At 40.7% G+C, this 22,972-nt stretch overlaps 1 protein-coding gene across 7 annotated transcripts in view; it reads right to left on the reverse strand.

Moving 5' to 3' along the window:
* Positions 1 to 21,221, reverse strand: part of LOC122770710 (amyloid-beta A4 precursor protein-binding family B member 2-like) — a 45,259-nt gene extending 24,038 nt beyond the window's left edge. For 5 of the 7 annotated variants that reach the window (XM_044027741.1, XM_044027740.1, XM_044027739.1 and 2 more), the window contains exons 1-4: positions 20,901 to 21,218; positions 3,399 to 3,492; positions 2,891 to 2,967; positions 1,379 to 2,443 (exon numbers count right to left, since the gene is read on the reverse strand). In XM_044027741.1, the coding sequence (XP_043883676.1) occupies positions 1,379 to 2,423 (1,045 nt within the window). In that variant the 5' untranslated portion in view covers positions 2,424 to 2,443; positions 2,891 to 2,967; positions 3,399 to 3,492; positions 20,901 to 21,218. Of the gene's footprint in view, positions 1 to 1,378; positions 2,444 to 2,890; positions 2,968 to 3,398; positions 3,493 to 20,900 lie in introns of all 7 variants that reach the window. The other 2 variants (XM_044027737.1, XM_044027742.1) reach the window with 2 other exon arrangements.
* Between the last annotated feature and the right edge of the window lie 1,751 nt (positions 21,222 to 22,972).

Here is a 22,972-nt window from a genome sequence, read left to right on the forward strand (position 1 = left end):
AAAGTCTGCTTTTTGTCCCATCTCCTCTGCTGATCAACAACAAGCACACACACATACATATATTGATCCACAGGGAGAATGAGGTCCTCCCATGAGAGTGTTACGACCTCAAAATGGTGCTGCAGACAAGCAGAGATGAGTTTCGAAGTGTGAGAAAATCAGGGACAAGACATTCTCCTATAATACTTGCACAGGGAATTCAGAGATTAAGAGAAGTAAAACAATAACAAGGCTCACAAGCTCAAAGCAACTCACAGAGGATGGTTTACAGCTGAGTTCATGTTAGAAGTTGGCTGCTCTAGATGAAAAAGATGGGTTTCATATGACTTGAGAAATAAAAATGATCTGGACGGACCAGCACAGACAACAAGCAAGTAATAAAAAAAGAGCAAAGAGAAAAACAACAAAGAGAGTGACTGATGAGAATTTCTGAACTTTGAATCTACTAAAAAAAAGGTAGAAACCATAAAATCCGTTTTATATTAAGTGAAGTCGTGTACTGATAAAGAATAAGAACGTTAATAAGAATAGAGAACTAAGAAAATCTAAAGGAACATTATCTTTTACCACACAAAACTAGTTTTTCCTAATACAGCCAAAATGATTTGTTGCTGACATCATGACTTTGACAGAATAATTAAAAGCAGCTATTAATCACCAATTAATCTGCCACCAAAAATGGTGGACATGTTAGTTCTCTAGAAGTTACCGGAGCATCTATGTTAATATTCTGTAAAAACAATGACAAACTGAGACGCTCACGGTCCCTAGTTGAGTGGGTAGACCAGAACTGTGTGTGAAACGGCTGTTGTGGCCACACCTCCACTATCTCAGCGCAGAGAAAGAAGACAACTTTTTTTTAATAACTCAACTTTGGTAAGTTGATAGTTAATAACACATTTTCCTGAGGGGTGACAAGGAGATATTTTATTATTATATAGGATCTTAAACTACAGCCTCAAAAAGTTCTGCCTCTTTTATATCATAAAAAGACTTGTAGAGGTAACAAAAATGAGTACATGATACACATGCACACATGCACACATATGGTCGCTTTAAACAGGACACAGCTGATCAATGTTGCTAACTAACCATGAGGTTACAAGGCTACTTCCTCCATTTATTCGTGGCTGGGGTGATTGTTATTCTGTTCCAGCAGAGTCTCTGTTCATCTCATGCACACGCACATGAATGCACACTGGGACGCCATAAATGGAAACATGTTATCAGCAGAGAGGGCAGTAAAGGCTCTACATAGGACATGGGAGGATTTAAAAACAACCCACAAGATTCACATGAAAACAACAGCAATGTATAAGTAAATGGCAATGGCTGATATAAGCTTTGCAGTGTATTTTGTTTTGTATGTGTGTTTTACCTGTCTCCTCTGGAGAATTGCTCTCCTGGGACAGAGTGGTCCAACTCAACTCTTCGTCACTGGGATTCAGGTTCTGGATGCGGTTCAAAGCACAGTCTGTCTTTGCACCAGTCCTTCTGTCCTTCTTTGTCTCTGGAGAGGAGGAGGAAGAGGAGGAGCAGGAAGCCGCAGAGAGTAAGGGCATGTCCTCTGGGCTGGCGTGGCGTGGTGGGGAGGGAGGAGGCGGCACGGGAGACTCCTTGCCCGATTTGAGGAGCTTGATGTTGGAGTGGAGGTCAGTGATGAGTTCCAGGCCCGCGGAAACTTTGTTATTCACTGAAGAATCACTTTTTGTCAACAACGGCTTATTCTCCTCATCTTCCTGGTCCTGGATGATTGCATCTCCATCTTCCTCAATCTTCATCTTTGAGATCATTTCCTTTTCAGACAAAATGCTGATGTCATCACTCTCCTCTGCCTCAATGTTCAAGTCAAAGCCCATATCTGTTGTGTTGCCATTCAGCTGGAGCTCCACAGACGAGTTTATGTTACAGTCTACATCGGATTCGGTTTTCTGTTCGGGCTCAGCATCAGTGCCGGCGTCTGGGTGCAGTTCAACATCCGACTTAATGACATCATCCTCTCGGTCAATATTGGAGAGAGTGTGGCTGTCGTGCTCATCTGCTGTGTTGACATTGAGGTCATCTGCTAAAGTCTCTGAATTACACTCCAGACCTATCAAGTCAGAGCAAGTAGTGTTTTTGTTATGGTCCTGGCCCGCTTTACGGAGCTGATTGACCCCGTTCTTGGCTAGTTTTGGATTGTTGGGGGTTGAAGACTGCGACGGGGAGGTTGGCAGTGACGGTGACGGTGGTACTGCTTCTCCGAGGCCCATGGCAGACTGAATACTAGTGAGTGCATACTTTTTGCGACACTTGGGAGGCGTGGCAGAGCCCTGTTTGATGACGTCGCTGCTAAGTAGCTGGTTGTGCGAGGAGCGAAGGCTGAGTGAGGTGGGAGGTGTGGCGGCGGGGCCGTTACGATTGGTCACATCCACTGACATCATCCTGGCACAAGACAGATCACCTATTGGGGAGGAGAGGGGAACTAGGTTGAATAAATAGTTTAAGTTACACAAGTCGGGCTTTAATAACATTTTGTACTTTGGTTATATTACCTTAACAGACAGGGCAAGTTTACTGACTGCATTAGATATTCCTTAATTTCCTCCTATTTTTCTATTTATCAAATCTGATATAGCAGTAGTAGCAGCAGTGTCCCTGTGCAATAAATGTTTCATTTCACACATTTCTAAGCTTTGTTGTTTTAGGAAAGTCAGACAGAGGCAAAACATGTATTGACAAAGAGGCCAACACATTTTTGGCTGGATGACAGAAATATACAAGCTTATCATTTACATTCCTGACAAATATTACTGTGGACTGCAGACTTTCAAAACCAAGGATGAAGCATGGAGAGCAGTAAGAGGTGTGAGTGTAGGGCGTGTTTGCGTGCGTGCCTGTGTTTTTGTACCTGACAGGAGTTCAGTCACAGACTGGCGCTGCTCACGGTTCAGGGTTCAGTAGACTCAGCTGCAGATCTGAACACGGCTAAAGAAAAAAAGAAAGAGTAAAAGAATGATCAGGGGAAGAATGCCAAAAATCCAGAGTGGTGTTGGGTTGCCCCTGGAGACCACATTCATCCATGTGGGACCCAAATACAGCTGGTTTCTATGGTGACAACGAAATACTCGCCAAGGGAATTCCAAACACCAAAGAAATCACAATTATAGAACCAACACCACATTGGGCTGCAATGTTTAGCGCAAATCCATGATGATATCCATGATGTCCAACCCTCATGCACTCATGCCAGACACTAAATGCAGTGTGTACAGAGAATGGGACAACACAGCAGGGTTTACGGACAGAGGGAAAAAGCTACAAAAAGCATACGATAACAGTAAGTCCTAGATTTTTAAATGTTGATGCAAAGAACAGTTTCGAAATGGAGAAAAAAACACTTTACAGGTGCTACTTACCAGAGAGCTAAGGATTGTGGGAAACTCCAAGATGCAGTGCATCCATACTGAGACTCTCGTCCAATCGGGAGGGCTTTACTGAAGAAGCAGCGTCCTGCGATAGAGAGACAAACATTAAAGTAGGATTAACGAGATGGAGAAAGAAGGAGGGAGAGAGGAAGAGGACAGCAGGACACCAGAGGGACAAATAATAAAGACACATCAATTATTCACAACCTTGATCAAACATTAATACAAAAGGTGGGTGTGTGTGTTTTCTGTGCGAGAGTGACTAAGAACATAAGGCTCATTTTGTATAAAGCTCATATTTTTTTTCCTTTGGTGCAGTCCTGCCAACCCTTCCCTGACTGGAACCATCATAAACTTAATGCCACAGGAGACTTGTAAACTCCCCCTACACTCCTTTCCAACAACCAATACACACTAATACATGCACGTTACTGCATAATGCAGTCAAGACTTGTGGACAGTCCTCACTAACACACAGCTTCTATGAGAAATGATGAGACCAACATAGTAAGCATAGCTAAAATGCACCACAAAGTTGCACTAAAGCCTGGCCGAGTGGCTGGAAAAACACCTGGAAAGGTAATTTAGGAAATCAGAGAAAGCTCACATCCACCTGGCACATGGATCTTTTAGCTCAACTATCAGCTCACTGTAGCCTTTGACAAGATTTAAATTATTCACCGTCCTTCATCTGAGCATGTAATACCCTTAAAATCAAACAATCCCCTGCAGCAAATATCAGGGGATACAATAAATACAAGAATATGCTCAAAAAGTGTGCTCAGGGTTGGCATTTCTTTATTTTTATTTTTTTTAATCGACTGTGCGGTTTAAAAATCTGAGAAATCATTAAATGGCAGTTTTCAAAATGATGTTTTAAACTATTTAGAGATCTTCTATACTTAAGTTCACTTTACACAAAACACACTATTTGGTGCACATAATGACAGAATTTGTAAATGAACATAGAATTGTTGCTGGCAATGATCTTCTCCCTCTGCTTTTACTTTTAAAAATCCCATTTTGGGCTTTTCAACGTCTTATTTTTTCAGTGTTAATCGATGGTTAACAGACGGATCGACAAATACATAATTAAATAATAACTGACATCTGTCTGATTTAAAGATTAGCTTGCACTCGTGTACCTGAACGCAAACAGCAGCTGTGTTTGCCAAACATGTTTTTCACATTATTCTGAACATTTATGAGAGCTGTTGTTTCCACTGCTGTCAGAGGAAAATTGAAATAAGACCACTATAGCTTTAGAATTGGCCTAGCTCTACATTTAGTTATGTTTGCATCCTGGATAAGAAAGTAAATGACTTTTAGCCAAGCTAGTCAATCGGTCACAGCATTTAATTTAGAAACTAAGCAAATCAAACAGTTTTATATATCAAAAAAAAAATAGTATAAACCCAGTGGTGACTTCCTTTGAAGGTCCTGGGACAAAGGCCATAACATCACTCACATAGTCAAGTGGGAATACAAAATTCAAAGGATCAAAAGAACCAACAAAAAGAACAATGTTTTCCTTTCCAACTGCTGATTGAACAAATAACACAAAGTTGAGCAATCATCCAGGCTTTACTTTTACATTTTTAGAAAGAATTATGTGACTGAGTTACAAACGGTTACTTCTACAAGTACTTGATAACTTGACTTATGCTGATAAATCCATAAACAAACTGACAAACAGTTCAACTAGTTTGACTCAATGAACCCGTCCTGTACTGAGGCCGCGCTGTGTACGCTGACACAACAGCAGAACAACATCTGGTTTGTCTAAAATCACAAGGTGTTACACAGACAGTGGTTAAAAAAAAAAACTAAACCATCTGAAGTGTGACTATATAATTCTAATCTCAAACCAGCTGTACATTTTATAATGGTTTAAAAACTGTCAAAGACAAAGGGAGGAACTGTAATCACTATTTTATGAATCACTAGTGATTCATAAAATAGCAATAAAAAAATGTTGCTTTCTGGGATTAAAATTACATAGCATGCTCAGTTCAGTGAATCCTGCAGCAACAAGTCTTCATACCAGGGAACGTGTGAATGTGTGGTCCAGGTATTACTCATTACTCCTTGTAGGGACCTAAATCACTTTACACAGTCATATTATGGAGTTAACTTGTGTTAGGGGGCAAAGGGCAAATCCCCAGAACATAAGGAGTTAGATTTAGGTTTGGATAACATTTAGGCAAGTAGAAGTAAATAAATAAATTAATTCCATGTCATTTTCTCTGAAATCATGGAAACACAACTGTGTGCATGAGGCGCCTATTTTAAATGTATAAAATATTTTTGAAATGTCTAAAATAGGCTGCTGCTGACTTGGATTTATAAGTTGGTATGGCATCTGTAATAAATGTGACCGTCTCAAACCTATTCATCATTACAAGAGCCATTTTATGTGGCAAACTGAGAAAAATTGATTATGGATTTATACTTCTCTGTCGTAGATACATTTAAGGTGTATTGGGGTATTTCGCAGGTATTATGTGGCAATAGATAAGTTTACAAGAATTTGGTATAGGGTGCTCAGTGCGTAGGTTCTATTAGTGTTATACAACACTATACAAATATGAAATATATGCAACTGCTCAGTATAGCGTGGGTTTATTTCATCCTCTGTATTACAGCATAATCCATTTAGATCACACCGTGAACTGAACCAAAGGAATGGCCGTTAAGTCTGGTTTATACGCCATCGCTTTTCATCTCCATATAACCACAGACTCTCTCGGTTAGCTTCTTTATTTGTATCCTTATCTGTGCAACTCTTCCCTCATTTGTGGTCAAGTTGATATATTGTAGTTGACAAAGAAGAGATTTGGAATTTACTTTTACTGAGAGGACACCAGCAGCACAAGTACCAGAGGTAGAAAGTTCAGCACTGACTGGACCAATCAAGAGAGAAATGGGAAGAACACGTTTTGGTCCAAAAGTTAAAGATGAAACGTCTCCATGAAGATGTGACAGTGTCCATGACACAATAAAATGTAACATGATAGGGTTAGGAAGGAACCGCTTTTCTGTAGCTCACTAATCACAAAATCAGGCTTTACACTCTTAGTACACCAATAATCCTCACTTTCACAAAGTAATTCTGTCAATCACAGTAAGTGTGACATCTCTCAGGAAAATAAAAGGTTCAATTAATGTCATAAACTGAGTGAGTATGATGGGTAATGCTTTTGTTTAAGGCTGCAACTAAGAATTATTTTCAAAATGAATTGATCTGTTAATTATTTTCTCAATTAATCATAAAGTGTCAGAAAATCGTTTCCCAAACCTTGAAATGATGATATTCTAAATATATCTTGTTCTGTCCACAAATCAAAATGACTCGTTTTAATTATTTCTTTGTTATATGGAGCAAAGAAACCAGCGAATATTGAAATTTAAGAAGCTGGAAAAAATGAAAGCTTGTTTTAATTCTTTAAAAAAACAAAAAACATTGAAACCGATTATCAAAACAGTTGACAATAAATTGTGTAAGTGAATACAGCCCTACACAAAAAAAAACATATTATCAGAGGGTGCAAAGACAGAGTGACAGAAAATGAGATAAAAGAAGAGAAAGAGAGACGCAGAAAGAGAGCTCCGGTACTTAACAAGGTTCAAAACAGACATAGATGTTCATGATCGAGAAAGTCAAAAGCAGAAGTCTTCCGCGAACTACACTGAAATTCTGATGTGTTAAATTAGTGACATGGTTGGATTGTTTTGCTCAGTGTGCCACAGTGAAGCCAAAACAACAATAAAAAAAAGTGTCACTGACCAAACGCTAACTACAGACTGCACCATACCAGCCATATCATTTCTTTCACCTACAGACAGATGTCAAATGAGAAATGTATGTTTACACACTTGGGTGGAGCTACGGCTCAGGAGCTGTACATCAAATATGCACTTAAACTGTAACTTTCAATTCCAACTTCATATCTGGATATGGTTTCACACTGAATGCAATCATATAGTGGCTGTTGTGGGTCAGGCCTCAGGACCCATGAAGGCCTCCCTGTGGTCAGATGAGGGGGTCTACAGCATGATTACAGGGCCCCTCACACACAGACACAAACACGTATCACAAGCATAGGCATGAATAGTAAAACATGGGTGAACCTTTCGCAGGAGTCCCTTGTAAACAGTTAAATGCACGAGCAAAAACTGAGGCACGCAGACCAATGATGACCAAGGCACACACACAGAAAAAAACACACACTAGGAGGCCAAGTAATAAGATCTAGGATGTGTCAAAGCACGGCAGTGACCTCTGACCTACTGCCCTGCTCTCCAAGTTTGTGGTGCTGCATGTGTGATGGGTACATTGGAGGTCTGGCTGCAGAGAGAATGAAGGAAGCAGCTGCATAAAGTTCAATACTCTAGACCTTTTCCTTTTACGTGTTGTGTTGAGCCACTGGTGAATACAGACTCTGGAATAAGTAAGCCAGAGACTGCTTTTAAATTAGTATGCCAAGTGGATGTCTGCCAACGGTTAACATAGGCTCCTTCCTGCTTGTCCCTCTCAACGTTTCTCGCCATTCCAGTTCCTCTGCTAATCCTCCTCGACTTTTACATCTTCCCTTTAAACGATTTTCTTGCCCATTTCCTTCCTTCTCGTCTCGTCTTCCTCTCCCGGCCTCCACTGCATTCATCTTCTAGCTCCCACCCATCCTCTCCTTCTTTCCTTTTGTCTAGTACGTCGCATCTTCTTATTCTTATCTCATTAAAAGTGAAGGTCTGTAAACTCTCATAAACCACCCGTTTCTCTCTATAATCCTGATTTACAACCGCTCTACCCCTCCTCTTCTCTTCTCGCCCTCTGCTTGTGAGAAAACCCATCTGTTACCAAAAAGAAAACAGACAAAGGCAAAATTGACACAGTTGGAGGCCTAGCCATCTAAAATATAACAAAAAAATTCATGTCATTAAAGCAAAGGATGAAAAATAGAATAAAAGCAACAGGGTGTTTTTCTAACATTTGGATTAGGACGTGAACGTGTAAGCCAGCTGCACAATACCAGGCAATCTTCCCAGATCTTTGTTGACTTTATTTTCATTGGCTGCAGAGTAGGCTGGGCCCTTAACATTTAACTGCAAATTACTTCTACTAGAAGGCTGAGAGTTTAGCAACGCTGCAAACAAAGACAAACTGTGTGCATTACCATGACTGTATGGCTCTTCCCTTTCCAATTACTTCAATCTGTAAAGGACAATGCACTTTTAAGAGACAAAAATGATGCAATTAAAGTTCAGGCCCAAACTAAATCAGAAAATATTTAGCTGATCTACACTTGTTCTCTGTATACACATTTAAATGACCTAGAAGACTATTTTATGTCCCTTTATGTGCAGTCTAATCCCCATACATGTTTTAGTTTACTAGAGCCACAATCAAAACAAAAACACTAGAATAAATCTCTACAAAAGGATGAAAATCTATCCTACTACCAGTTTTATTTTTGTATGTATTGTTAGTGTTTTTTAGTAATCTAAGACAAGTGGTACACCTTAGCTCGATGTATTGAAGCTAAAAACAAATTTATGGCTCGTGTCAATGGTAAGAAACACAAAATAAGACATTAATCTGTCCGACACCAACAGATGGTTGATGTGATGACTAGACTGGTTTGGTGTGTGTGTGTGTGTGTGTGTGTGTGTGTGTGTGTGTGTGTGTGTGTGTGTGTGTGTGTGTGTGTGTGTGTGTGTGTGTGTCCACTAAAACAAGGAGAAGAAAGAAAGGGAAGAAAACAATAGTCCTCCAGAATAACTGCGGAAAGGGTAGAAGAGAAAGGTGCTGTGTGTGCGAATGTTTGCAAATATGTGTGTATGTATCCGTTTACTGTCAATAACAGGAAATAACAGACAAAGTAACACTTTGTCAGAGACTGTAGTCAAATTAAACAATCTTGTGTAGACTTTTTTGTCTGAATGTGATGCACTTAAGCTCATTGTTAGATAAGATCATTGTATCACCACCTTTACCTTGTTGCACTTGAGGCAACAACTATATTCAACAACATTTCTGGTGAAATATAACCAGACATTTGAACATTAAACTTTCGGTTGGCGCAGGTCTGTGTCTCTGTGTGAGGCTAATGCTGCCACAGTGGCCCCCTTTTACACCTGGAATTAAAATGCGTTTTCTGTGATGGGATTGCAATTGGATAACGCCTGATCACTTGTATGTATGTACAGGAGGATTGTTATCCGATCTGCTAAAACCACTTCGGGAGGTGGTCAGAGATGCATTGCAACCACATTGAACAGAAGTATAAATGTAAGGGGTCTCAATGCATCTCCACCCACAACTAAGTGAGCATAAATACATTGGTGGCTGTTACTATGGTGTTTAAACCATGGCATGCATACTTCTCATTACTGTAACTCCTAGAGCGTTTGAGATATCTAGAAAATTCAAAAACTATAGACTGGCAATCTGCTCACCCCGACTTTTGCCATAGAGGGATGGATGGATACTGGAAAGCAGAGAAATAGAGCTTTGCGCCATTACCATAGCCCTCAGGACTTCTGTGGAATGACCGTCCAATAACAGACAAGATTCAACAGCGCGGCAGACGTTTGTGATGTTAACTTTTCCATGCCATATTCCTAAATGGCTGAATAAGATATCAGATATCAAAAGTGAAAGTTATCTTGGAAAAAGGAGCAGAAGCACTCACTCACTGAACATTTTTTGACAATGCTTCAGCCATAAAATCGATATATATCTAGGCAGCCTGGTTATCTCGATGGTCATAAGAGGGTTAATTAAGTCAAGCTCTAGTCAAAACATGACTACTGTACAGGTGACAGAGAATAAAGAGTTTTGTAACACAGTCAGAAATCTCAGCCCACAAGCACACACTTTTGATGTGGAAAAGTAACATGTCAGAAACAGAAGCCAAGAAACTATTCCCTGCCAGTGGGAAACTTGGGAGCAAGTGTGCTGCCGTTACCCCTCCCCTACTCCCATATAACCCCCACCCCCACCCTTTTTTTCCCCTCTTTCCTGTGGGTGAGGGGAGGTCTTTGGATGGTAGAAAAAATACACTATACACACACACACGCAAAACACACAACGCATGGATGTTTGATTTCAAAACGCGAAGCCTGCTCATGCTGTGGAACACACACACGCGCTTGGTCATGCAGCTCCAGCATGATTTTATTGAAATGAGACCACAGCTCTTTCCTGGACGGGATGTTGGGACAACAAGAAGAAGTTGAGTCGGAAAACAGCCACATCTGTTCAACTTATCATGAGCCTCTTTTCTTCACTATAAATACATTTCTCTTAACATAAATACTGACAGTTTTCATCAGTGCATTTCTCCTGCAATTTTGAAAAACATGTGATTCTCCCTCTGATCTTAAGAGTCAAACAAAACATTCTGCTTTCTTTTGACTGTTGTTCAGTTTACCCCAAGCAGTGAGTTGACAGTACTTAATTAGTGACGAGCTGGCAGAAAGCCACAATGTGATTGTTACCGTGGAGACGTCATGCTGTTGGTCTACTTGAACACAAATTAGACATTTTAAAAACATTTATGTAGTGCCGTTTCCTGTGTGCATGATCTGCAAACATCAAAGGTCTTATTTGTGTCAAAATAGTCTTCTCCCTCTCCCACTGAAAAGATACCAACTGACAGGAGGACAAATGCGCACGTGCACAAAAGTCTCGTTGGATCCAAGGCGAGGGCAGAAGCAGTGGGGACACGGTGTGTCCTATAAATAGCCGAGATGTGACAGGACATCCGAGAGGACAGGGAAGTCTAGACACAAACCAAATAGCTTTGTACGTGACTGTGTGAATGTGTGTGTCAACGGCTACTTGTGGAAACAATTTCCAGACTGAAGACGAGTTAATTGAGGACAAACAATGTGTCCCAATTGAGACTACATCAACACGACTCCATTTTCCATTTAAAAATGCATGAATTCTGCTCTGGCAACATGTGACGTCCACATTATTCAAGCCTGAAAACTGTGACGTTTGAAAGTGCTAACTAAACAACTGCATGGCTGTTGGTATGGATGGTGGTTACTGATGTGAAGCTGAATTTCGACACAGATCATTTTGTTTGAAAATTACATTTTTTTAAAAGAAAATGCAGAAGTGTGGATGTAGTCTGAAGAAAAGCGGATTACTGTTAAGGTGAGGGTTAAGCATTATGTATTTTCATATCAGACACAGTCATATTTTGCTATGCAGTGTGATTTGTGGCATTCACCATCACCATGCAGACATATCATCTTAAACTGTAAAAACAAATGATATTCTCCCTGTTGCTCTCTTGATTGGTTCAACTGCATCCACAACCACTGTTTTTCATGCTCCTTTTGTTCTCTAAGTAAAAATAAATTCTAGATCTCATCCTCGTCAAATAAATATCAACAACTTCCTCAAATCCATCCATCATCAAAATGAAGAATATAGATAAATAAAGAAGTGGAAAGAAATATATACCAGTCAGGGTAACAATACTCACAGAGCTAGGTGTGGTTACCATGGACACGACTGAAACCTTCCAAAGCGTAAATTAAAAACTACGCATCACTCCGAGTTTTTCAGAGCTCAGACATCAAAAGGTTTGAGTGACTGAGTATAAATGAGCCTTTAGGCTACACAATGTTCCCCCGAAGCATTTCATTACCACATACAAACACATAGGTTAGAAAGAGAGACTAACACAGACTTGTTCTATGACATGTCATTTCAAAGCCTTTGGGATGCTCTTCCATGATAAGGTAACAAGACTGTTTTGATATCAGTCTAAACCGACTGCCTGCAGGTTTTGACTTCCTGGCCAAAGACAACAGTAGAAGACAGTAATAACACTCAAAAAATAAGAAGGGGGGGGGAGAGGGTGCCAACATGAGAGCAAGAGGTGGTAAGAAGGAAAACTGATCAGAGAGAAAGAGAGAGTGGGGGAGTGACTCATCAGAAAAAGAATGTCCCATCCCTGCCAAAGAAACCACAGACACCACTGCAATGATCGTTCAGCTTCCAATACTTTAAATCACCGTCATCCCCTCCCTCACTTGTCGTCTCTTCCTTTCAAACAATGGTTGCCTCTTTCTCCCTTCATACTAATGGGAGTTATTTTTGTTGTTTCCCAAAATTTGCAGAGAATTCTTCTCTGACAGACCGGTTTTGGACAGGGATGATACAGCTAGCTGACCACGGCTGGTGGACAACCACTGCACCACACACACACACACACACACACACACACAAAGACAGAGACAGCCTCACCACATATTTTGCACAGTCACTGCAAAGCCAAGATTCCAGCACTGTGTGGTTTATCAAAGTAACACTACTGAATTAATTTCAATTGTAGCCTACAATCACAATAAAACTTTATGTCGCTGTGTTTTTTTATGAAACACCGTCAACAATATTAAGATAAGCAGTGCTTCAAATCCATACAACAGATGTTAACTTATCATTACTCAGCACAGGATATGATGCAACAGTGAGAAACTAATCTGGTCAGGAGCTCAAATCACCACCACGACTGCCATTATATGAGTCAACATTCCGATCATCCTGTATTTCATACAGTCCACAGTCTTGTTTGTATGTGAAGGTTAACTGTTTCAACAGATGTTCAACTTTAACGTTAGCTAGCTGAAGTCATGGTGAACAATGCATGTTTCAGGGTTTCCCAACAGGAAGTAACCAGTGGGGAACCTCTCCTGATGATCTGACACTTAATACATTTTCTATTAAACAAGACCATGATCTAACAATTATTTAATTGGCCAATGATATAGCTGATTTATCTATTTATCATTTAATATACAAAATGCTTTTTGAATGGCACTTTGTCAAAGTCGGACTGTTTTTTGCTGTATATTAGAAATTTGCTGATAATTTTTTTCCCGATTGACTTCTCAATGTACCATTATACCACAAATGACTAGGAATTAAATATTTACCACTGTAGTGCATGCAAATCTCCATAAATGTATTATGATAGTGATGGTTCCCCCTACAGCCTACACTGCATTAAGTTTTACTGCAACAAAAGTCACCTATAACACAACGGTACATACAGTATATGGGCAAAACTATATACTGAATTATGAACTGTCAATACATGCTTTGATTTAAAAATATACACAAGAAATAAATAAAAATGCAATGCACTCTGAGCCCTTTCTCATGCACAACATATTGTGTACAACACCAGGTATGCATGTGCTACCATTTATATGTAAAACAGCCATAAAGTGGAAGAAGTACTGACCTGGCAGAAAGCACAACAGTTCCTGAGTTAAGTGTTCGCACAGCAAAGCGCGCTGTGATGTGCATTAATGCCATGGTATTGACAAAGTACTACATGAAACCAAACCCCATGCCATACTGCCCTCTCTCTATCAATTATCTGTCCCACTAGATAGTAAAGCAGGCCATTTCAATTTTAAATTCATTTATGTGTGTAATGCCAATTCATAATATACATTATCGCAAGGCACTTAACACAGTAAGGTCATGACCTTACGATCATTACAGAGAGATCCAACAGGAACACAGTGAATAAGAACTTGGTGAGAGTGGTAAGAAAAAAAGTCCCTTTCAACAGGAAGTACAAATCTCCTGGCAGAACCAAGACACAAAAGTGTATGGCCATCTGCCTGGACCGGCTGGGGTAGGAGAGAAGAGAGACAGGAGAGAGGAGGGTGGGTTCGGAAGCTGGGAAGTAATTCCATTGTGAAATATTTTAATCTCAAATTTTAACAATTGGCTTCGACAAGTCTTTTGATTTCAGTCACACATCAAAGGGTCTCAAATACTGCACAGTATATATATATATATATATATATATTATTCACTGTTTATTTAGAGGGTTTGACAGAAAATAATGTGAAACCACCAATGTCAAACTTGTTAAGAAAGCCTTCCTACGAAAACTGAACTAAAAGCACGCATTCATCACAGAACGCTTTTCAAAATCAAAGTTGTTAACGTGAAGGGTTTCAAGTTGAAGTTGAATCCCTGGCTCCTCTAGTCTATGTGTCAAGGAGCTTTTGGGCAAGACACTTCAACCATGGTCATTTAAATGTGCTAAAAGTGCTACAAGTGTCCATTAAGACTATAAAAGCACAATATAAATACAGATTATTTACCACGTTGCACAATGCCCATTGGATAACAGTTATGCACAAGATGTTTCAAATAGCACACTGAATGTTTTACAGATGCTCAGTGCGGTGTGATTGTTTTACAGTACTGCTCAATGGTGCCCAAATTTGGAGTTTTCCTTGTGCCAAGTCAGGAAAATGTCTCTACTTTAGTGTTCCTTGCAGTGAGGACAGAGGATTAGAAAAATGACAGAAAACTAGCAACTCTGAGTGAAAGGTTGTTCTGAGACAGTGCAGCAGAAATTGTTGAACTTGCTGCGTTAGGGCAATTTACATTGGCACCTGGGGCTCTGGCCTTAACAGCCTGTTTCATCACATTCGGGCTTTTGTAGAGTTAGATGGTGTGTGTGTGTGTGTGTGTGTGTGTGTGTGCGCGTGTGCGTGCGTGCGCGGCGTGCATGCGTGGCGTGCGCGTGTGTGTGAGAAAGGCAGTAGAGGGGAGGGTCAAATAGAGAGAGAGGCTGAAAACCCTTATGCAGCAGAAGTGGAAGTGATGGGGGTAGTCGTGTGAAAGTGCAGCCATGTGGAAAAGACAACATCAGAAACAGAAACATATAAACAAAGGGGTGGTTAAGTGTGTGAACATGGGCATAGAGTGTGTCCGTGTGTGTGGATTGTCCTTTCAAAATGGAAAACTTGTCAGTCCTCAGCTAGCAGGCTTCCACAGGTAATTTGTGGGCAGAATAACATGCATACTGACAAGCCGATCACAAGGCAGGCTGACAGTGAGGAGACAGCCAATCGGCGAGGGCTTTCAAGAGCTGACACTTGACAAGGCAACACTCGCATGTAGGAAGAAAGAAAAAAAGATGCAATGTAAAACTTGAGCAAAAATAAGGCAATTGGATACAAGCACGTGCTGTCAGCAGGAGGGAGACAGTGAGATGGACAGAGGGACAGAAGGAAAGCGAGAATGGGGGCCCGTCATTCATTTTCACACCCAACAGGATGAACAGGGCCTCTATACTCCTTCTCTGTTCAAACACACCTCACGGCTGTCTGCTCCCTGCAACAACACACACACACACACTGTAGCCTGCCTGATAGTGGGCACAATAACCCATTGAAAGTCTTCGATAAGGGGCTGAAAGAGAAAGTCAAGGGAATGAGATGAAGAAAAAGAGTAACAATACACACAAATACAGCATCACACATAAACTGCAGTGGAGTTGTGGTGCCAATTTGACAGCCTGGAATGAATCTAGTTTTCTTCAGTCCCTAATTCATCAGTCATCTGACCAATCTGGGAGGACTTCCTCCACAAACACGCAAATATGCACATGTCCCAGTATACGCACACTTGTTTGGCCAAGGGCGGACCAGTGCTATTGTTTCACAGGGGAAGCAGGATAGTGATAACTGATCTCTGTACTCTTTAATCTGATTGCTCACACACACCCACACAGAAACCGACACACATGCACACCATATTTTCTCATCAGCTGTTTGTTGTGCATGCCCTCGACCACACACAGACATAAACAGTTTGTTGTTAAAAGGTGAGAGTTTTAACATCACCACACACAGACACAGTGTACCCAAATTTAAATCAACAAAGACATCGTGTGACAAGCTGGTGACTTAAAGTGACATAGAATGCTTGTATCACACATATATGTTAGTTATGGAGGTCTACTTACATATATTAACTTGTTTTCATGGTTAAAAACCTCCTAATCGCCGCAAACGAGCCAATCAAAATATCTCCTCACTGACGCTCTCGTCAGCCGCGCTGTTTCAGACCAAAATCACACCCCCAGAACGTGGACTGTGTTGTGATTGGCCAGCCAACGAGAGCTTTCCCACTGTCCTGTGATTGGCCAGGAACCTGGAAGTGACGTAATAGATAGGCCAGCGCTCAGATACACAGCTCCCCCTTCTGGCACGGTGGATGCTCTGCATCTCAGCAGCTACAACGAGAGTAGTTCTTCTTCTTCTGCGGTTGAATGTACACAACCGGATGTGCCTGGACTAGTGCCGCACCAGGGCGCTACAGTGGTGAGAGGAGTGGTGAGGATTTCTGATGACGACATCAAATTAAGGATGTGCCGATCCGCTTCGCAGAGCCCAGGAAAACAATACAACACTATTTTCTCAGCAGTGGCTGAACTGTTTGTTCTGAAACTTTAGGGTTTCATAAACGAGGTAATGACGCAGACACACGCAAAAACACAAATTGGAGCTTCCGGTCTATGTGGCCTTTAAAGGAATACTTCACCGATTTGCATTTAGCTTTGTATTACTAGAATAGGGTAGTATTTTTGAAAAATTGTACTTCCCAACCTCAGTTTCCCATGAGTTGATAAATATCTTTATTCTTTTCTTTGTTACGTGCCCACCAGTGACACTTGGTCCTGTTAGCGTAACTGTTAGCAAAGATGGCGGACATAGTTTACATACTGGGAATGAGGTCCCGCCCCCCTACGAGTGGGTCAGAAAAGTGTGGAATTAGTATTGCAGTTTCAAGCCTCGGACCAAGTGTTACTGGTGGACACATAACAAAAAATTGAAAGACAATATTTCTCGACTTAGGGGAAACTGAGGTTAGGAAGAGAATGTGTAAATGCTTTGTCTATGATAGAGGTTACAGAGGAAACCTAGGAAGAAATAGGGGTCCTCTTGAAAGTGAGACACATTCAACACCACAGCAAAACAAAAACACATACACTAGCACACAGGCTCTGTCTGCAGTACTTGGCCAAAACTCAGCCCATAAATGTCTAAGTCACTTTTTCCATACTCAGCAACTCATGGTGGTGTATAGAAATGCTACAGTGGAAGCGAGGGAGAGCAAATGAAGAGGGAAAGAGGGATAAAGTGAAAAGAAGGTGCATAGAAGAGGGAGAGGAGCAGAATATAAAACCAACTTCACATCCCAAGAGCCCAGAGCAATTAGCAATGACATCATGTATTTAGCACACACACACAAACACACATACAAGAGACCAGGGCCAGGTCTGGATTAAAAGCAAGCCAGCAAGTATCGAGAGGGAGGGAGGCGAGGGAGAAAGGGAGCCAGTGACAGAGAGGAAGAGAGGATGACAGTGCACCATTTCCACTGTGGTGGTACAGTCAGTCAGTGGCACATTCACTTTTGTAGCTTGCACTATTTAACTCACCAAACCAAGACCGCAGCGCCAACCAACAAAGCCACTGCCTAAAATAATGAGTACTGGCTGTTTACCATGTTAGTGTATGTACAGGAAATAGTAAAACAAAGTTGTTGTTTTTTTCAGAATGAAAACATGACATCCCTACTTTTAATTCATTACTTTTGAATTTTCCATTTTGGACAAGTGTGCATTATGAGAGAACCTCCTGCCAAGAGACAGGTAGTGAGGCAGGAAGGAAAAAAAACCTCAGTGGTACAGTCCAAAAACAAGACAAGTCCTCTGGCAATTCATGTTATTGTCAACAACTTCAGTGTCCCTGCTGCATCCACACAAAACACATATGGTACACTACTGTTTCACAGGGTCTAACACTGATGTGACGCAGCAAGAAATCCAGTCCTTGTGAATAATGGGACAGCCAATGCATTTGAAAGAATAAGTCAACAATAATTCTGTGTCTGAGATGACTATAAGAGAGATACATTGACATCATTCTCTAAATTATTTAAGTCACAAAAGTAAATAAGCTATTAAGTGGCTCCATGTCTATATGAAAACAAGCAGCCATATTATCTCATGGATTTGGCCCAAGCTACCAGAACAAGACTGTGTCCAGTCCAGCAAACACCATGCACCAATGCAAGCTGTAGCTCGACCTCCCCCTGGGGCTTTCCTGGCCTATAGCCCTCTATTCCATGAAATGTACACAAGTCAAGAGAATACCCTTCTTTATGCATGTTTGTTTCACAATGAGCTTCTTTATTGCTTATACTGTAGGAGAGGACAGAGACGTCAAGACAACTATGAGTCTACAAACAATCATCTTAAGTTGTATAAGGAAAAAGAGCCATCAATTCCATTGTTGCTTGGCTCACAAACCTTTGCTGTTTTTCTCTTGTTTTTATGACATTGTAAAGTGAATATCTTTGGGTTTTGGTATGTTTGTCAGACAAAACCACCAATTTAAAGATTCCACTTTGAGCTCTGGGAACCTGTGACAGGCAGTTCACTGCCAAACAAATAGAGATGTAAAACTATTGTCAATTTCATGATCTTGCAAGAACAAAAACCTCTCAATACTGTCATGAACCTGTGATGATATCAAATAATCAAAAGGTATTATTGGCAAAACAGTTTGTTTCAGCTGCAGTGGAGCAGAGGGAAGAGACAACTACATAACATCATAACTTACATACCCTTTACCCTATGGACTAGGCACAAATGGCAGACACTGATATAAGTGGCAAACAAAAGAATGGGGCATTGCTATAGATAGAGACTGTTTTTTTTAATTGCGGATGCTCCAGGGGCTTTTTAATCTGATGTGTGGCAACACTTTGGTTTCTCCAAATCAAGAAATGAGACTGGAGAAAAGGTGACTGACAAACAAAAGACAATATACAGACACTGCCAGACTGCAGTGACCTACACATCAGAGAATGCAAGTAATATGAGACACCTTGGCAAATCATCACCACAAAATAATTTGAGAGGATGACAAGGGAAAAAGAGAATCCAGCTAGGCCAAAAGACTCAAGAGGAAACATTTATAACCCCACTTCTCCATGACAGTGCAAGAGCTCAAGGAATGTATGAATATGTAGCCAAAGACCAGTGGCCATTTTATGTAGTGGACAATCAAGAATTTTTAAAAACACCCACTGGAGCCAAAGAATAAAAGCCCATCACGCACATACTTTAGTCAAACACTATTAGCAACTCTCAAAGAGGTACAAAGAGAAAAAAGCTAATGTTACACAGAGCCTCAAGCAATGAGAGTGCATCTCACTCACCATAGAGGAGTACACTTCATGAGCCACATATACAAGTGATTTTACTGTGGATTAGTGCATCGATATCCAGAAATGATTGCCTGCCTCGGGTTGATTTCGGTCACATGAATTGGCATGGTAATTTCAAGTCCTTTTAATAAATCTTAAAGTAAAATTATTTAGATTTCATTATGGTGCAAATATTTAATAAATAGATGCAAAGTGTAAATATGTGATAAGTAGAAACTGATAAGTGAACGACCTCATGCCTCTAGAACTGGGGTTTGCCATTTATGACAGGACAGTGAACGCAACGCATCCTTGATAGATGTAGAGTATCCTATCCTTTTGCTCCACGACAACTCAAAATAAACCATGATGGTTAGATTATGTAAATAGTTATCAGTGGTTACAGTTTAACAAAGACGGTTATGGGGAATCTGAACTGTACTTTGACTGTCTGGTTTCAACAACAACAAAAAATACAGAATGCCTGTCAGATTCAGTTTGGGTTGTGACAAAGAATTAAGGGTCGTCTGGTGGGTTTCCCAGCACAAATGAATACCCCTACTTAGTAATAGGCAACTTAAGTATTTTTACGTATATGTCAACACAGGCACTGGTTTAGCCTTGGAAGCCAGGGAAGAAACAACACAACTTAAAGTTGCAGTGCACAACTTTCAAATAAGTAAGTGTTACGTTCAAACCTCTGCCAAAGGAGTTTACACAATCCTGATTAAGCCTAGCAGTGTTTGCATCAGCGTTGGGTGCACATGGACAGCACAAGCGAAGTGAGATACTACAGGACCCTGACATGTGAGTAATGACTTAAACCCGAGGTATATCACGGGCTGAAGTCACTTTAAAATAAAAAACACTTCAGTTTTACATTGTTTTACACATCCACTATAAAGTTGCCATGCTTCTTCAGCAGCCTGGATGGACGAACCAAATATAAAATGCGATTTGAAGCCAGAAGCTTAATGGCAGAAACAAAATTACATATTTTCTGCCTTTTTTTTAAAGGACCACTTTAATTTTGTGAGGTGCGTGGGAAAGGGGGAACGAGCGGAGGTCACAATATTCACTCCCACCAGTAGATGTCACTAATCTTAACACACTGGACCCTGAAATCCTGACTACAGCTCAGTTTGCCAACAACTCTCAGAAAGACCTTCCTTTCTACATAAACTCAAGTTTCAAAACAGTGGTGAGGTTACAGAAATGTTTCTTAAACAGCTCGGTTGCATACATTTCTTTAAAACTGTGCATATATAGCCGAGTTTAAGCAGCTAATCTTAAAGAGCAGCGCACTGTCTGTCCGCGTCACTCATATCGGCTGTTTGCAAAATAAAACAGATGCTGCATTCAACGACACTACGTGTGAACTACTTTAAAGGTCAACACGAACAACAACACCCAACAATAAAGTCATAGAAACATACGTTGGCTTCGGTGAATCTGCAGTCTCCCAGTCTCCTCTCCCCCACCTCCCGGACTTGTTTGCACCACAGCGGGCCCTCAGATGCCACAGCACCGCGTCGCCCGACACAAAATATGGAAAGTTATTCACGTTCCCGGTCATTAACGGACTGTGACGGTACCGGAACAGTCCCCCGTGTTGAAGCTCAAATTCTCGGCATACCACATCACTCACCTCCTCTCCAGTGTGTTCACGTCCTCCGTGCAGAGCTCCAGTCTTTTCTTTACTCCTCCCCTCCGTTCTTTCTCCGCTTGTTTCTTCTCCTCCCTCTCTCCCAGTCAAATGCCGCTGCTCTCCGACAGGGGGAAACGAGGGACGCTGCTCCGGAAGCAAACGCCCCTCCGTGATTTTTGATTTATTGAATTAATTCATCCAGCAAAAACTGGACAGTGGAGGTCTGCAGTGATCTGAATCAAAGATACCATACACATTAAATATACATACAGTATATATAGTTTTTTTGGTTTTTTTTTTTTTACATTGTAATATGCAATAACATTCCCCTTGGAATAATTTGACTATAAACTGTTTGATTAGAAAGTATTCTATGAACTATTTCAGATTATACAATTCTGAAGTATTCTGAAGCTTTTAGACATTTTTTTTCGTTTAGTATCAATGAAATTAATGATTAATGATATGCTTGAACACATACAGTAGAGTTCTCAGACTCGAGGGCCATGGGCTACATGCGTCCCTGCAATCACTTTCATGTGACCCCACTTGTTTTATTAATAGATTCATTTTGCATCATAAATACATTGACATTTATCGTTTCATATCAAAACAAACCACTTTTATTTTGAAATTATGTGAAATATCATCATTATTTTATTTTATTCTTTCTCAAAAGGTTTGACTTTTTTTCACTTGACTGGCCTCCTACTAACCAAAGTAGACTCTCAGTGGCCCCCAGGTCATTTGAGTTTGAGTCCTCTGGTTTAGGCCTGACCTTCACTTTTATTGGCCCAGATCAAAAACTTGCAGTCAAGTACACAGGGTAAAACAACAACCCAGACACAGACAGTACAGTGCTTTTATAAAAATCTGAGGCACTTAAGATCCACATTCTGAAGCACACCGGTGGTAGATTATTCACTGCACACTTTTTTCCCACAAAACCAAAAATATGAAGTTATTGCACATTGTACTAAAGCAATATCAGAAGAGCTGTATGTCCTGCTCATGCCACACAGTTCGGTAGAGTTATCTTTTTCTGATAAACCATGTCAAATATATGCTTAGAACATGCCAAATATGGGAGTGTGGGCTAAGGAAATGATGACACCTAGTGGATACTTTGATTTACTGCAGTATCTCCTATCTGTCCAGTCTCCATCATTTCTACTGTAGGCAAGAATTCTGTCTTTTATAGATGAACTATTTAGTTCACAGTTCTCTACTGTCCCAAAACAGCATTAGGCGCTTATAAACAGAACAACATACTTTACTTATTGTAATATTGGCTTTTAACATGTTCCTTCTTGATACACTTTTTAGTGGAAGTGGTGAAAGATGGGAAAACATGGAAAAAAAACAATAACAAACCCTTGGTTTGTTCAACAGCTGTATTCAAACATTTATCTGAATTCTGAAGTGAATATTATGAGATTTTAGCAGCTTAATATCAGGTGGGTTCATCATCGGAGTCCATTCTTTGTGTCTCCCTCCTGGTGCTGGAGGGTAAACCACCCTCCAGGTATACCACCTTCGCCCCGAGCCCTTCCAAGCCGATCTAGAGTCGGTCGTGGCGCACCACCGGCGGAGACTAAAACTATCGCATATAGAAATGACTGAAACGTGACTAAAACTAATAAGCGTTTTAGTCCAAAAGAAGACTAAAGACTAAATCTAGAATGGCTTCCAAAAACAACACTGCACAGTACACCATGCAGAGAAACATCCAGACCAGTGGAGAAAACTGCTGAACAGTCCAGACCAGGAGCTGAGCTGCTGAGTGTTGAATACCAGAAAATGGAAGAGAGGTGATGCTTGTCCATAAAAATAAACCTCTTTACCACGACAGCACAGTTT

This window comes from Solea senegalensis, linkage group LG6, assembly GCF_019176455.1.
Source record: "Solea senegalensis isolate Sse05_10M linkage group LG6, IFAPA_SoseM_1, whole genome shotgun sequence".
Classification (NCBI taxonomy): domain Eukaryota; kingdom Metazoa; phylum Chordata; class Actinopteri; order Pleuronectiformes; family Soleidae; genus Solea; species Solea senegalensis.